General features: G+C 34.1%; 1 protein-coding gene across 2 annotated transcripts in view; it reads left to right on the top strand.

The window, feature by feature from the left end:
• Positions 1 to 17,157, top strand: part of Adam10 (ADAM metallopeptidase domain 10) — a 156,926-nt gene that overhangs the window by 121,185 nt on the left and 18,584 nt on the right. For both annotated transcript variants that reach the window (XM_046461065.2, XM_046461064.2), the window contains exons 9-10: positions 2,350 to 2,513; positions 5,583 to 5,766. In XM_046461065.2, coding sequence (XP_046317021.1) covers positions 2,350 to 2,513; positions 5,583 to 5,766 — 348 coding nt within the window. The remainder of the gene's footprint in view (positions 1 to 2,349; positions 2,514 to 5,582; positions 5,767 to 17,157) is intronic.

The following is a 17,157-nucleotide window of genomic DNA, read 5'->3' as shown; positions in this document are numbered from 1 at the left end:
CATTTGGAATTTCTCTCTATTAAGTTTTCTGTACAAAAAAACATAACATAGTAAATTTGGAACATCATAAAGCCTTCTCAACCTTTATATGGCTCAGTCTTTTTTAGTTTACTTTTCTGTGAAGCACAGTTATCATTTTATCTTTCTAAATCATAGAATCAGTAATCCAAATTTATATTAGACTTTTAAAGTGGTTTAGCAAAATGGTAATGACTTTGTATGTGGAAAGTTAATTTTAAGTAGGTTGATGAGTTATCTGAGTATCTAGTCCATTGGAGTTTTTTTAAAAAATCAAATAAGGAAACCGTTTGTTGATTGTTTGATGGATTGATATGGTGCTAGAGATCAAACCCAGGACCCTGAGCATGCTATGCAAGTACTCTACTATTGAGGAGTATCCTTAGCCTGAAAAAATGTGAATGTAAACTAAAGAACCTCTTTCTAAAACTCTTTACTAAATAAAGTTAATTAAAAGAAAGTTAGTCTTCTCAGTGTATTGAGTATGAAGACATGGATTGATCAACCAGTTTCTGATTTTCCTAATTTCTTATATTTTAACTGTGTTTAGATGTGAAAACAATTTGATATTAAACTCTAAGGTATTATTAGTGAACAGATGAATTACAAATTGAATTAATACAATAGAAATATGATTTTTCTCTTAAAATTTGAAAGTGTTATCAGGAAGAATTGAAAAATCATAATTCAATTTTTAAAAATTTTAAAAACTGAAAATTCAAAGTTCAGTGAATTCCTGATTAATCAGTTATTAATGTTTTTATTTCTATTTCTTCCCACTCTAGGCTTTCTCTCCTTCTTTCTTCATATCTCTCTCTCACTCTCTCTCTCTCTCTCTCTTCTCTTTTCTCTTTTCTCTCTTTCTTTTTCACAAATAGAATATGTTCCATCTCAGGACAGTGAGTCACATACTAAGGTGCAATATTACTTTTTTGGGAGGTACTAGGGATTGAGCCCAGGAACACTCTGCCACTGAGCTATTCATACCCCAGTCCTTTTTATTTTGAGATAGGATCTCACTAAATTGCCCAGGCTGGCCTTGAATTTGGAATCCTTCTGCCTCAGTCTTGAGTAGCTGGAATTACAGGCATGTCCCCTTTTGCCCAGCCATTGCTATTATTGGTAAAGTGATTTTCTCAGAATCTACTGGAGAATGTTTTGTTCAACTTTCATTTACCTTAAATTAATTTTTTAAAAACTGGGTATTGAACTTTGGGATACTCTACCACAGAACTGCTTCCCCACCCTTTTTTATTTTTTGAGACAGGGTCTAATTTGCTGGGGCTGGCCTTGAACTTGTCTCGCCTCAGCCTGCAAAATCGCTGGGATTATAGGCATTTGGCATCATGCCAGGCTATAAATTTTTCTTCTTCTTTTTAAATGTTTAGTTTTTTAGTCGAACACAATACCTTTATTTTATTTATTTATTTTTATGTGGTGCTGAGGATCGAACCTAAGCGAGCGCTCCACCGCTAAGCCATAACCCCAGCCCTATAAATTTTCTTTATAAAGATGTAAAGGTATTAGGTTTTGACCCAGTGTAAATACTTACATATTCAGATTTAAAGGAAATATAAATATTGTTTTTGCTAAATTAATGAGAACAAAAATTTGAGGATTTCTGATGCTAAAAAACATTGTATAAGGGTTATGTATACCATTGGTTTGGACATCAGTGCAATGTAATGGGACGGTCCCTAATCACCTTGTGCATCTGTGCATATATCTGGTACTCTGGAGAATACCGAGAACTGTGTTTTGTAATGGAGCAGGTGCCTGTGGCTTTGTGGGACCAAGTAGGAACACTTCTTTTAAAAATTATATTCAACACACATTTGAACATCATCTAAGTAACAGGCACTGTAGTAGATGTTGGAAATATATAGGTGAACATGACTTGGACCCCAGTTTTCAAAACTTTACAATCTGTCAAAATATAACAACTAACGACAATATAGTATGTGAAGGCTTACACAACAGTTTTCTAGTTAGCCTTTCAGTGTTTTTAAAAAATACACGGATTAATCAATAAACAATACATTTTTCTTTAAAAATGTTAATGTTGTTAAAAGAAGTAAAGCAGTTTTTATTTAGATGAAAAAAAAGACTTATGTACACAATCCTGGGAATTTGTTTGTGGGTGCTATTAAAACCTTATTTGAAATAGTTTCTAATCTTAGACTAAAAAAACTTTTGAGTGTTTGATACATTTGGATACCAACTGTATTTTAGGTTTATATAGCTGTTTAATATTAGCTCTTTTGGGGAAGAAATGGAATAGATAACTGATTTAACTTGGTTTTTGTTTCTGGTGGTGGTGTTCTGAATTAGGAAGCTCTGGAGGAATATGTGAAAAAAGTAAGCTGTATTCAGATGGTAAGAAGAAATCCTTAAACACTGGAATTATTACTGTTCAAAACTATGGGTCCCATGTACCTCCCAAAGTCTCTCATATTACTTTTGCTCATGAAGTTGGACATAACTTTGGATCCCCAGTAAGTATTGCCTCATTATTAGATTTTTAAAAAGCTGTTAGCCTTTTGAGTATTTTTGTTTGCTTATTTGAGGTAAAAACAAATATACATCTGAATGTTTAGTTTTTATATGCAGTAAGATACTTGACCATACTGAAAGGGAGGAAGATAGAATATTTGTGATTAAAACAAGGAATGTAAGCATAGCAGTACTAGAATTTTGTCTTATTTATTCAGACAGAATAATATCTGTCCATATCTCTTAGCCCTAGAACAGAGTTTAGAACATAATTCACTCTAAATATCTTTTTGAATGAGAAATCCCTTTTTATTGTTTAAAGTATGTTCAGAATCTTTAACAAATTGTGTAGTGGCTTTCTGCTTTGTTTTTATTAAAGCATTATTGGAATTTACTTGGATTTGCCTATCTTTGCTGTGGAAAAAGATTATTATCTTAAGATCTTTTTATTATGATAAATTTCTAACCCACATAGGGATACCCCCCCCCCCAAAGAAAAAGCACAAACTCATATGACCATCATCCAGAATACAGATCTGTAAACCTTTTCTGTAAAGGCCCTGCTAGTAAATATTTTTAGGCAGTGAGGGTAACATTTGGCCTCTGCTACATGTTCTTTGTTAGTATAAGCCGTATAGGAACAGTCTGTGAGCTATAGTTTGCCAACCCCTGAGTTAAGAGTCAGCAATTGTCAAGATTTCACCATATCTACTTTCTATATTCTTTGTTAAGAATGTTTAAAGCAAATTTATCTATCCTCATGTATTTTATTGTAGGTTTCTGAAAAAAAGAGATTTCTTTATACAACCATAATTGATTGTCCATTTAGCAAAATTAACAGCAATCTTTGGTATCATCTAATACTTACTTTTTCATTATACTGAATTTTAAGTGATCTAAAGATCATTACAACAAAGGAATAGAAACACTGAAAGTATTATATTTTGTGATTTTGGTAGAGCTTATTGAATGTTTGGGAAAATTTCACTTGAAAATTATATGTAAATTCATTTTCCTTATGCCTTATTACTTGTAAAAATGGAAATTTTTATTATTTAAAAAATAATTTGTTGAGACTGGCAGTGGGTAGCTCAGTGGTAAAGCACATGCTTAGTGTGCATGAGGCCCTGGGTTGAATCTCCAATATCAAAATAAATGAATAAATAAGTAAATATTATATTTGTAGACCAAAATGCAATTCTCTAATTTCTCTAAGATTGTAATATGTAAGTGCTATTTCACTAACTTGTTTTTCTTTTTTTAATCCCAGTCAGAAATTGAGAGATTATTATCAAAAGAGTATTGATGAGCAAAAAAAATTATGGTTAATTTGCATTTTCAAGTATAGATACATGAATGTCCTTTCTTCTCTGATAGCCTCCTCGGTTCCAGGCCTTATGAGGGAATTGCAGTACCTTTTCAACTCCTTTTTTGTCCTCTAGTTCAGGAACACTCAGATTTTGATGTGTATATAAATCATCTGAGGATCTCAAAATACAGATTTATTTCAGTATGTCTTGGGTGGGACCTGAGTTTCTGTATTTCTAACACATTGCTAGGTAATGCTGCTGCTGCTAGTTTGAGGACCACACATGGAATAGGGAATCTAGACCATTCCCTTTTCACTTCTCATCTAATCTTTCCCTTGCCTAGCTGCCAGTGAGTTGTTTTTAGTACATTAACATTATATTATGTATTGTTTATTGTTTAATGGATAAATTGGTTCTCATTCTTTGCCTCCCTTGGTGTCTTTTCCTCTTATACCAGACTGTTAATGATTTTACCATGATTAATCATACCCTAGTCTTTTGTGTATTTTGTTGATTTTACTATATATTGCAGTGACATCAAGAATTATACAGTATTGGAATTTTTCTCTTTCTAAAATTCTAATGGTGAGAATAGTGCTAGTGCGATACCTTACAGAAACCAAATTAAATTCTACAGAATGAAAACTTTAAGCAAGATAATATTGGAGAATAGTAAAGAGTTGTTAAATGCTGAATATTGGTTCAGGAGAAAAGCAGGAGATATCAGGAAAGATAAAGATTAAAGTAGAGGTCATATTTTTTATTCTGACCTCAGACTGGGAGCCAAAAATGAAAGTAACTTAAATGGGCTCCCTTGAGTGGTCTGTTTCTTTTTAGAGAATGGAGTTGTTGGTATTCAGAAGTTTTAATTAAATCAAACTGTGATTCTAGTACTAATTTTTTTTTTTTGCCTTTTCTTATATGTTCTAAATTATTTAAGGAGCATTGTGAGGTTTTCTTGTTTTAATGCATATCCCCAGGAGGGTAGGGGCTGCTGGGATCTGGTAGTGTTTTTTTGCTTAGTCTCAGTTCTGGTCACATAACTGTGTTTACTTTGAGAAAATTCAGGGAGCTGTGCTTTGGTGCTTTTGTGTATAACTGATACTTTGACAGAATTTACCAATCCCAGGAAACACTTACACAGATTTCTGTTTCCTGTTTATTCTGCAAAGCAGTATTTTGACTTTATGTCTTGAGTTTTCCTAGTTTCATTGTAAAATGGATCATTGTGTTTCTATCCTTAGCATTTTTACTCATCTTTCTTAGGTACTGTTTAATGAGTTAGCTGTCTTTGATTCCTATTCTCTATATACTTAGTTCCATGCTAGTCTCTTTTGTTTCCTTTCTCCTTCTCTCTCTTCCCCCACTTCTCTCTGAACTAGTCATAGCATATTATTTTACCATATATTTTAATATATAGCAATTTTATAGTAGTTTATTAGTACTGTTACTAGTTTTAAAAGTAGATGAGTTTATTTTTTATAGGATTTTATGACAGTTTGTCCTCAATTCTAGTTCCTACTTATAAAACTATCAATTATTGTGGCTAGCCTTCTGAGATTCCTTCTCTTTTAAAAAAGACAATGACCCCTAACAGAGCAAATTATTTTTCTGCTTAGTTTGGAACAATTGTAAGATCCTTCCTAAAGGAGAGTCCTCGGCTTCCATTTTTTTCCTCTGATTAGAAAATTACATTTAATCAGATGACCTGAAAACCTTATTTTACTTCCTGTTTATATAACTCTATATTCTGTTTGACAGCATGATTCTGGAACAGAGTGCACACCAGGAGAATCTAAGAATTTAGGACAAAAAGAAAATGGCAATTACATCATGTATGCAAGAGCAACATCTGGGGACAAACTTAACAACAATAAATTCTCACTCTGTAGCATTAGAAATATAAGCCAAGTTCTTGAGAAGAAGAGAAACAACTGTTTTGTTGGTATGTATATTTTCCTAACATTTTATTATGAACATTTTCAAACATTCAGAAAATGAAAAAATTACAGTGAGCACTTGGTTGTATTTGTGTTATCATGTACCTATTATTCATTCCTTATTAGTTATCCTGCATCTCATACTTTTTTGGCAATTTAAAATAGTTTGAAGACTTCAGAGTACTTGACTGCAAACACTTAAGCCTGTCTATCATTAGTTCAATATTGTTTGTAGTTTTTTTTTTTAAATACAAGTGAAACACACAAATCTTAAGTGCAGCATTTGATAAAATTGGCAAATGCATTTATCTATATAACTAAGCAACCATCAAGATATAAACCATGGGGCTGGGGATGTGACTCAAGCAGTGGCGCGCTCTCCTGGCATGTCGGGGTGCTGAGTTCGATCCTCAGCACCCCATACAAATAGGGTAAAGATGTGTCCACCGAAACTAAAAAATGAATATTAAAAACTAACTCTCTCTCTCTCTCTCAAAAAAAAAAAAAAGATATAAAACATTTCTGTCACCTAAGAAAGCTCTTTTATTCCCTGTCCTAATCAATCCCTGTCCTCAGCACATTCCCAAAGGCAAACACTAGCAGATTTATTTCACCATAGATTGGTTTTGCCTCTTAATATTTCATATAAGTGGAATCATAATAGTTTGTACCCCTTTGTGGAAGACTAATTTTAACTTAGTATGATATTTTTTTTCTTTATTTAAATTTATGTATGACAGTGGAATACATTACAATTCTTATTACATGTATAGAGCACAATTTTTCATATCTCTGGTTGAATACAAAGTATATTCATACCAATTCGTGTCTTCATACCTATACTTTGGATAATAATGACCATCACATTCCTCCATCATTAATAACCCCATACCCCATCCCTTACCCTCCATTCCCTCTGTTCTATCAAGAGTTCTTCTATTCCTCCCATGCTCCCTCTCCCTATCCTACTATGAATCAACCTCCTTTTTTTTTTTTTTAAAGAGAGAGAGAATTTTTTTTAATATTTATTTTTTTTAGTTTTTGGCGGACACAACATCTTTGTTTGTATGTGGTGCTGAGGATTGAACCCGGGCTGCACGCATGCCAGTGCGCTACCGCTTAAGCCACATCCCCAGCCCAAATCAGCCTCCTTATATCAAAGAAAATATTTGGTATTTGGTTTTTAGGAATTGGCTAACTTCACTTAGCATTATCTTCTCTAACTACATCCATTTACCTGCAAATGCCACAATTTTATTCTCTTTTATTGCTATGTAATATTCCATTGTGTATATATGCCATATTTTTTTTTATCCATTCATCTATTGAAGGGCATCTAGGTTGGTTCCACAGTTTAGCTATTGCAAATTGTGCTGCTATAAACATTGATGTGGCTATGTCCCTATAATATGCTGTTTTTAAGTCCTTTGGGTATAGACCGAGGAGAGGGATAGCTGGGTCAAATGGTGGTTCCATTCCCAATTTTCCAAGAAATCTCCATACTGCTTTCCATATTGGCTGTATCGATTTGCAGTTCCACCAGCAGTGTATGAGTGTACCTTTTTCCCCCACATCTTCGCCAACACTTATTGTTGTTTGTCTTCATAATAGTTGCCATTCTGACTGGAGTGAGATGAAATCTAAGAGTGGTTTTGATTTGCATTTCTCTAATTGCTAGTGATGATGAACATTTTTCCATGTATTTGTTGATTGATTGCACATCATCTTCTAAGAAGTGTCTGTTCAGTTTCTTGGCCCATTTATTGATTGGATATTTTTTGGGGGGGGATGTTTAGCTCTTTGAGTTTTTTATATTACCTCAGTGATTAGTGCTCTATCTGATGTGTGAGGGGTAAAGATTTGCTCCCAAGATGTAGGCTCTCTATTCACCTCACAGATTGTTTCTTTTGCAGAGAAGAAACTTTTTAGTTTAGTCCATCCCATTTATTAATTCTTGATTTTAATTCTTATGCCACAGTAGTCTTATTAAGGAAGTTGGGGCCTAATCCCACATGATGGAGATTAGGGCCTACTTTTTCTTCTATTAGACGCAAGGTCTCTGGATATATTCCTAAGTCCTTGATCCATTTGAGTTGAGTTTTGTGCATGGTGAGAGATAGGGGTTTAATTTCATTTTGTTGCATATGGATTTCCAGTTTTCCCAGCACCATTTGTTGAAGAGGCTATCTTTTCTCCAGTGCATATTCTTGCACCTTTGTCTAATATGAGGTAATTGTAGTTTTGTGGGTTAGCTTCTGTGTTCTCTATCCTGTACTATTGGTGTACCAGTCCGTTTTGGTGCCAATATCATGCTGTTTTTATTACTATTGCTCTGTAGTATATTTTAAGGTCTGGTATAGTGATGCTACCTGCTTCACTCTTCCTACTAAGGATTGCTTTAGCTATTCTGGGTCTCTTATTTTTGCAGATGAATTTCATGATTACTTTTTCTATTTCTTTGAGGAATTTCATTGGAATTTTGATTGGAATTGCATTAAATCTATATAGTGCTTTTGATGGTCATTTTGATAATATTAATTCTGCCTATCCAAGAGCAAGGTATATCTTTCCATCTTCTAAGGTCTTTGATTTTTTTCTTTAGGGTTCTGTAATTTTCATTATATAGGTCTTTCACTAAGTTGATTCCCAAGTTTTTTTTTTTTTTAGGCTATTGAGAATGGGGTAGTTTTTCTCATTTCCCTTTCTGAGGATTTGTCACTGATAAACAGAAATGCCTTTGATTTATGGGTGTTGATTTTATATCCTGCTACTTTGCTGAATTCATTTATTCTAGAAGTTTTCTGGTGGAACTTTTAGGGTCTTCCAGGTATAGAATCATATCATCAGCAAATAATGCCAATTTGAGTTCTTCTTTTCCTATGTGTATCCCTTTAATTTCTTTCATCTGTCTAATTGCTCTTGCCAGTGTTTCAAGAACTATGTTAAATAGAAGTGGTGAAAGAGGGCATCCCTGTCTTGTTCCAGTTTTTAGAGGGAATGCTTTCAGTTTTTCTCCATTTAGGATGATGTTGGCCTGGGGCTTATTGTAAATAGCCTTTACGATGTTGAGATATGTTCCTGTTATCCCTAGTTTTTCTAGTGTTTTGAACATGTAAAGGTGCAATATTTTGTCAAATGCTTTTTGTGCATCTATTGAGATGATCATATGATTCTTATCTATTGATGTGATGAATTATATTCATTGATTTCCGTATGTTGAACCAACCTTGCATCCCTTGGATGAATCCCCCTTGATCATGATGCATGATCTTTTTGATATGTTTTTGTATTCGATTTGCCAGAATTTTATTGAGAATTTTTGCATCTATGTTCATTAGAGAGATGGTCTGAAGTTCTCTTTTTTTGATATGTCTTTGCCTGGTTTTGGAATCAAGAGTGATATTGGCCTCATAGAATGAGTTTGGAAGTGCTACCTCTTTTTCTACTTCCTGAAATATATTGGAGAGTATAGGTATTAGTATTAGTTCTTCTTTAAAGGCCTTGTAGAACTGGGCTGTGTTTCCATCTGGTCCTGGGCTTTTCTTGGTTGGTAGACTTTTGATGGCGTCTGTTATTTCGTCACTTGAAATTGATCTGTTTAAATTGTGTATATCATCCTGATTCAATTTGGGCAAATTATATGACTCTAGAAATTTGTCGATGCCTTCGATATTTTCTATTTTATTGGAGTACAGGTTTGCAAAATAATTTCTAATTATCTTCTGTATTTCTGTAGTGTTTGTTGTGATATTTCCTTTTTCATCATGTATGTTAGTGATTTGAGTTTTCTCTCTCCTTCTCTTTGTTAGCATGGCTAAGGGTCTGTCAATTTTATTTATTGTTTCAAAGAACCAACTTTTTGTTCTGTCAATTTTTTCAATTGTTTCTTTTGTTTCAATTTCATTAATTTCAGCTCTGATTTTAATTGTTTCCTGTCTTCTGCTGCTTTTGGTGTTGATTTGTTCTTCTTTTTCTAGGGCTTTGAGATGTTGTGTTAAGTCATTTATTTGTTGACTTTTTCTTCTTTTAAGGAATGAACTCCATGCAATGAACTTTGCTCTTAGAACTGCCTTCATAGTGTCCAGAGATTTCGATATCTCGTATCTATGTTCTCATTCTTGTTTAAAAACTTTTTAATCTCCTTCTTGATGTCTTCTGAAACCCATTGTTCATTCAGTAGCATATTATTTAGTCTTCAGGTGTTGGAGTGGATTTTATTTCTTATTTTATCATTGATTTCTAATTTCATTCCATTATGATCTGATAGAATGCAGGGTAGTATCTCTACTTTTTTCTATTTGCTAAGAGTTGCTTTGTGGCACAATATATGGTCTCTTAGAGAAGGATCCATGTGCTGCTGAGGAGAAAGTATATTCTCTCATTGAAGAATGGAATATTCTATATATGGTCAGTTAAGTCACAATTATTCATTGTATTATTGAGTTCTATAGTTTCTTTGTTCAGCTTTTGTTTGGAAGATCTATCTAGTGATGAAAGAGGTGTGTTAAAGTCACCCAAAATTATTGTATTGTGGTCTATTTGACTCTTGAATTTGAGAAGAGTTTGTTTGATGAACATAGCTGCTCCGTTGTTTGGGGCATATATATTTATAAGTGTCCTTCTTTATCCTTTTTGATTGACTTTAATTTAAATAAACTTCTACTTTATTTGATATAAGGATGGAAACCCCTGCTTGTTTCCAAGGTCCATGTGAGTGGTATGATTTTCCCCAACCATTTATATTCAGTTTGTTAATGTCTTTTTCTATGAGATGAGTCTCTTGGAGGCAGCATTTTGTTGGATCTTTATTTATTTATTTATTTTTTGATCCAATCTGCTAGTCTGTGTCTTTTGATAGGTAAGTTTAGGCCATTAACATTCAGGCTTATTATTGAGACATGATTTGTATTCCCAGCCATTTTTGTTTATTTTTAGTATTTAATATGACTTGGTTTCTCCTCTGATTAGATTTTCCTTTAGTGTAGTCCCTCCCTCTGCTGATTTTCATCATTATTTTTCATTTCCTCTTCTTGGAATATTTTGTTGAAGATGTTCTGTAGTGCAGGCTTTCTAGTTGTAAATTCTTTTAACTTTTGATTATCATGGAAGGTTTTTATTTCATCATCAAATCTAAAACTTAATTTTGCTTGGTATAAGATTCTTGGTTGGGGCCTGGGAATGTGGCTCAAGCTGTAATGTGCTCGCCTGGCATGCTCGGGGTGCTGGGTTCAATCCTCAGCACCACATAAAAATAAAATAAAGATGTTGCCCACCGAAAACTGAAAAATAAATATTAAAAATTCCTCTCTCTTCTCTCTCTCTTAAAAAAAAAATCTTGGTTGGCATCCATTTTCTTTCAGAGGTTGGTATATATTGTTCCATGATCTCCTGGCTTTGAGGGTCTGGGTTGAAAAAATTTGCTGAGATACGAATTGGTCCCCCCATATGTGATCTAATTCCTCTCTCTTGCAGCTTTTAAGAGTCTATCCTTATTCTGTATGCTAGGCATTTTCATCATAATGTGCCTTGGTGTAGATTTGTTGTAATTGTGTTCATTTGGTGTCCTGTAAGCCTCTTGTATTTGATTTTCCAATTCATTCTTGATGCTTATGAAATTTTCTGATATTATTTCATTAAAGAGATTGTACTTTCTTTTGGTTTGAAGCTCTGTGCTTTCCTCTATCCCAATAACTCTTAGATTTGGCATTTTGATGCTGTCCCATAATTCTTGGATGTTCTGTTTATGGTTTCTAACTTTCTTCACAGTTTGATCAAATTTATTTTCCAGATTATATACTTTCTTTCTTCCAAGTGATCTAGTCTGTTGGTTATTATTCTTTCTATTGAGTTTTTTATTTGATTTATTGCATCCTTCATTTCAAGGATTTCTGGCTGGTTTTTTTTTTTTTTTTTTTCAGAGTCTCTCTCTCTCTCTCTCGAAGTAATCTTTTGCTATCTGTATTTATTTTCTTATCTCATTACTGAAGTGATCAATTTTTGCCTGTGTTTGCTCATTTACATCATTCTTTAATTCACAGATCATTTTAATTGTGAACTTTCTGAACTCCTTCTCTGACATTTCATCAACTTCACTGTCCATGGGTTCTGTTATAATAGTGTCCTGGTTTGTTTGGGGCACTTTCCCTCCTTGTTTTTTCATGTTGTCCATATCTTCCTTTCTTGCAGTATGGATCTGAAGTATTACAATTTCTACCCTATATTCTTGTAGTACCCGTGCAGATTGTCTGTACCTCACCTTGATGTTGGGCTTCCAGACCCTACTGGTGTCCCTAAATGGATGCTACTGCATCCTGGATCTGGAGTGGGTGGATCTCAGCCAGTGGTCTTGACCTCCTGTGGTGGTCTGCTGGTTGGAAGGGGCAGTCCTGCTCCAAAGGCTATGCTCTGGCCATGTCTGTCCCGCTGGGGGAGGAGTGAACCAGGCCTACTGAGAGCCTGAAACGTGCGTGGGCTGGTGTGGGTGGTCTGGCTGGATTTTGACTCCCTCCATAGTTCATTGGTCCAACTTAGTATAATATTTTGAGATTCATCACTAGTATTTTTCTTTTGTTCCTTTGCAGTGTTGCCTTACATGAGTGTATCCCAGTTTGTTCAGCCATTTTCTATTGATGAACACATGTGCTGTATGGGTTTGGGCTAATCTGAATAAAGCTGCTATGAAATTCTGTCTTATTATAGTAAAATATATATTAAATAAAATTTGCTATATTTTAACCAATTTAGTACAGTTTAGTGACATTATATTCACAGTGTTGTGCAGTTGTCACCATTATCTTTCCAAGTCGTTTCTTTTTTTTTGTACTGGTGATTGACAATGACGAAGTGCTGTTTTACATCCTCAGTTCTTTTTATTTTTATTTTGAGACAGGCTCTTTCTGAGTTTGTTAACGCCTCACTAAGTTGCTCAGGCTGGCTTAGAACTTTCAGTCCTCCTGTCTCAGCTTCTTGAGTTGCTGGGATTGCAGGCATGTACTAACACATCCAGCCTCTGAATTGTTTTTATCATCAGAATTCCTTATCCATTAAGCAGTAGCTCCTGCTTCCTTTTCCATTCAGCTCCTGGTAACCTCTAATCTACTTTCTGTCTCTATGAATTAGCCTATTCTGGGTACCTTATACAAGTGGAATCATACAATATTTATTCTTTTATATCTCTTATTTCCTCTGACACATGATTTGCAGGGTTTGCTCATTTTATAGTATATATCAGAAGTCCATTCCTATTTGTTAGTGAATATTTCATTGTGTGTACATCATCACATTTTTTTCCATTAATCTATTATGCCTCTCTTGAGGCATTTAATGAATTCTAAATATTCTACTTTGTCCTAAAGTTTATTTATATGTCCTTGTTGTTTTTCACAAGATTATAAGTTACTTCAGGACAAACACTGAGTGTACACAAAGAGCACTCAAAGAGGTGTTAAATAAGAATTGAGGCAGATTCTCAGATAATCCTAGCCTTTTGTTTGTAATGGAAAATGTCCTTGAGATGATTATAAAATCACATAAGGTTATGAGAAGTTAGATTTTCTGTATTCTCCACCTAGTTTGCCTACTGGTAATATCTTGCAAAACTATAGTATAATATCAGAACCACAAGACTTTCATTGATATATGCAGTCCATAGATCTTATTCTGATTTTCCCAGTTTCTTTTGCTCTCATTTCTGTCTTTATTTAGTTTCATACAATTCTGTCACAATTCTATCACATTTATAGATTTAAATATCCCAATATCGTAGTCAAGATTCATAACAGTTTCATCAGCAAAAGGATGTTGCCCATTAATAAGCACATGGCCTACAGTTCACTCTCTTATTCACTCTCCTATTCCACTAACCTCTTATCCATTTCTGTAATTTTGTCACTTCAAAATATTATATAAATGGAATCATACAGCATATAACTTTTTGGGATTGTCTATTTTTTTTTTCCACTGAGCACAATTCCCTGGAGATTTGTGTAACTTGTTTGTAACCAAGTGCTGTGATCCCAGCAATTCAAAAGGATTGCAAATTCATTAACAATTTAGAGAGACCCTGTCTCAAAATAAATAAAAATAAAATTCTGGGGAGTTAGCTTAGTGGTAAAGCACACCTAGATTCAATCCCCAGTACAATAAATAACTAAGTACTTTGTAGCAATTGTTTATTCTTTTCTATTTTAAGTAGTATTCCGTGATACTATTTAAGTTTGTTTAACCATTCACCTGTTAAGATATCCAGGCTATTTCCAGAGTTTGGCTGTTATGAATAAATTAGCTATAAACATTCATGTGTAAGTTTTTATTGTGAACATAAATTTTTATTTTCCTTTGGGGTAAATGCTTTAAGTCCATATAGTTAATTGCTTGTTTTGTTTTGTATAAAACTACATGTTTTCTAGGGTGACTGCAGTATTTTACATTCTCATCAGCAATATATGAATGATTCAGTGAGGGAAGCCGTTCTTGCACGTGATTTGAGCTACCTCCCTGGCTGGGTGTGAGGTGCTTAGACAAGCTGTGTCAGAGCCTTCCTCACCCTTCCCCAGGTGCAAGGGCTTGTCTGTGTGGGGGTGTGACTGACCACTGACCTGAAAACCAATCACTGACCTTGACCTTGGAATGCTGCCCCCCCTCCACCCTCATTGGATGGAATTTTCCCCTGAATTTTTTGTTCCCCAATAAAAGCTCACTCCCTGGCGTGTTTCTCTCTCTTGCTGGCCTCTTGTGTAAACCTCGCTACTGCATCAGGTGGCTAGAGGCAAGAGCTGGGAGAAGCCGTCTCTGAGCTGGGCAAGAAAAAGGTAAATTGAGAGTTACGTGTCTTTAATTTGAACTCACTAGTTAATTTCTATGTTTCGAAGCTCTAGTATGAAGCTAGAGTGCTGGTCGCGTGGCTGAATTCAGTTTCTCTCATTTCACTAGTATAATGTTTTCACTTTTTTTATTTGAACCCTTCTGATAGGAGTGTAGTGATATTCATGCTTTTAACTTGTATTTCTCTGATGACTAAAGATGTTGAACATCTTTTCATGAGCTTATCTGCCATCTATATATCTTCTTTGGTGAAATATCTATTGATTTTTTTTTTGTCATTTCTAATGGGATATTTTTCCTGTTAAATTTTGAGATTTCCTTTTCTTTCTTTCTTTCTTTCTTTCTTTCTTTCTTTCTTTCTTTCTTTCTTTCTTTCTTTCTTTCTTTCTTTCTTTCTTTCTTTCTTTTTTTTTTTCTTTCTTTCTCTTTGGTATTAAGGATTGAACACAGGACCTTGCACATTCGAGGCAAACACTCTACCACTAAGCTACATCCCCAGTCTGAACTTTGAGATTTCTTTATATAGTTTAGGTACTAATTATTTATCAGATAATTGTTTATAAATATTTTCTCCAAAACTGTAGTTTGACTTTTTCTTTTTTTTTTTAAAGAGAGAGAGAAGAGAGATAGAGAATTTTTTAATATTTATTTTTCAGTTTTCGGTGGACACAACATCTTTGTTTGTATGTGGTGCTGAGGATTGAACCTGGGCCGCACGCATGCCAGGCGAGCACGCTACCGCTTGAGCCACTTCCCCAGCCCCTGTAGTTTGTCTTTTCATCCTATATTTCAGAATCTTTGGCTTTTTCTTTTAAAGGCTTCGTTTTAGAGGGTAGATTGAGCTGGGTGTGGTGGTGCACACCTGTAATCCCAGCAGCTTGGGAGGCTGAGGCAGGAGGATCACAAATTCAAAGCCAGCCTTAGCAAAAAGCGAGGCACTAAACAACTCAGTGAGACCCTGTCTCTAAATAAAATACAAAAAATAGGGCTGGGGATGTGGTTCAGTTGTGCCCCTGAGTTCAATCCCCAGTACACCCACCCCCTAATAAATAAATAAATAATAAAAGGGTAGGTTGAAATCACATTAATGTTACCATTTTTGTTACTGTAATCAGGGCTGTTTTTATGTTGCTTTTTAATATAGAAGTACTTGTAGATGGTAGGGTCTTTACTTTATAAATTGAGTCTTCATAGTAAACTTTTTGATTGAAGTTGATTTTAACAAGTAAGCGTGTTGCTTTTTAAGTATTATAAGAAATTAGTTCTTTAAATTACGATAAAATGTGTACCTACTATAATTTTTTTTTTAAAACCCTTGAACCCAAGGGTGCTGTAGCACCGAGCTACATCTCTCTTATTTTTTTGTAGGTTTTGAGGCAGGGTCTCACTAAGTTGCTGAGGCTGTCCTTGAACTTGGGATCCTCTTGTCTCAGCCTCGAAAGTTGCTGGAATTACAGGAGTATACCACCATACTCGGCTAATTTTTGCATTTTATATAGTATCTGTGTATTTAAGCTGTTAGCAATTAGCTAATTTTTTAAAATATTTTTTTTACTTGTAAATGGACACAATACATTTATATATGTATGTATGTGGTGCTGAGTATCAAACCCAGTGCCTCACACATGTGAGGCAAGTACTCTGCCACCGAGCCCCAATCCAAGCCTGCAGCTAGCTAATTTGAAGTAATAAATCTATGCGAGATGAATATTAATGGATAATAAATATTGTGTTCATTTTCTGACTATCATTTTTTCCTTTTCTCACAAATTATAAAATTCATAGGAATTATAAAACTATTACTGGACTTGAAAAAACCATTATTACTTTGTATATGGGTACACATGCATTCTTCTAATTTTAGAGAACAAAAGAGATGATATAAAATTAAACAGAGGGATGGAATTTCAATAACCTCTACAATTTCCTTTAATGGTTGATGTGGTTGTGGATAAGAATGAACTTTCTAAATGTAAAGCCAATCTCTCTAGAATGTTTTTATTCAGATGTACTATTACATGTAGGGTTCCTGTATTTGAGATGTGTTCCCTTCTATTCATTTAATTTTCATTTAAAGTCTGTACTCTGATTATTTTCCACTTTGATTTTGGTCTAGTTGAAAGAAAAGAGTACAAGATTTTATACCTAGGATATGCTGGGTTTATTCTTTTTGCATACTAGCAACTAGTGGGAATCAAACTCATTATTACAATTTTAAACTCCATCAACAAAAATTTGTACTTTAGAGTAGAGTTGAAGAAATTCTAAAATTATTCACTGTACTTAGATCAGACTGTCTATCCTTAACTAACCAAGTTCTAGAACACTATTGTTAGGCTGTATAGGAATACAAAAGATATAAATAATATATGTTTCTTCCCTAGAAGCCTGGTTTAGCTGAGAAGCAAAACTAATGTACATCTTTTAGAAATTATTTAGTAATAATGTTTTTTAAGTCCAATAGTAGTTTTATGATTCCTATGAATTTTATAATTTGGGAGAAAAGGGAAAATGATAGAAAATGGACACAATATTTATTATGCATTAATATTCATCTCACATAGAATTATTAC

Source organism: Marmota monax, unplaced genomic scaffold, assembly GCF_021218885.2.
Source record: "Marmota monax isolate L192 unplaced genomic scaffold, Marmota_monax_Labrador192_F-V1.1 WCK01_AAM20220418_F8-fsc00001, whole genome shotgun sequence".
NCBI classification, from domain to species: Eukaryota; Metazoa; Chordata; class Mammalia; order Rodentia; family Sciuridae; genus Marmota; species Marmota monax.
The sequence above is the reverse complement of the archived record's forward strand: the minus strand, read 5'-3'. Positions and strand labels throughout refer to the sequence as shown.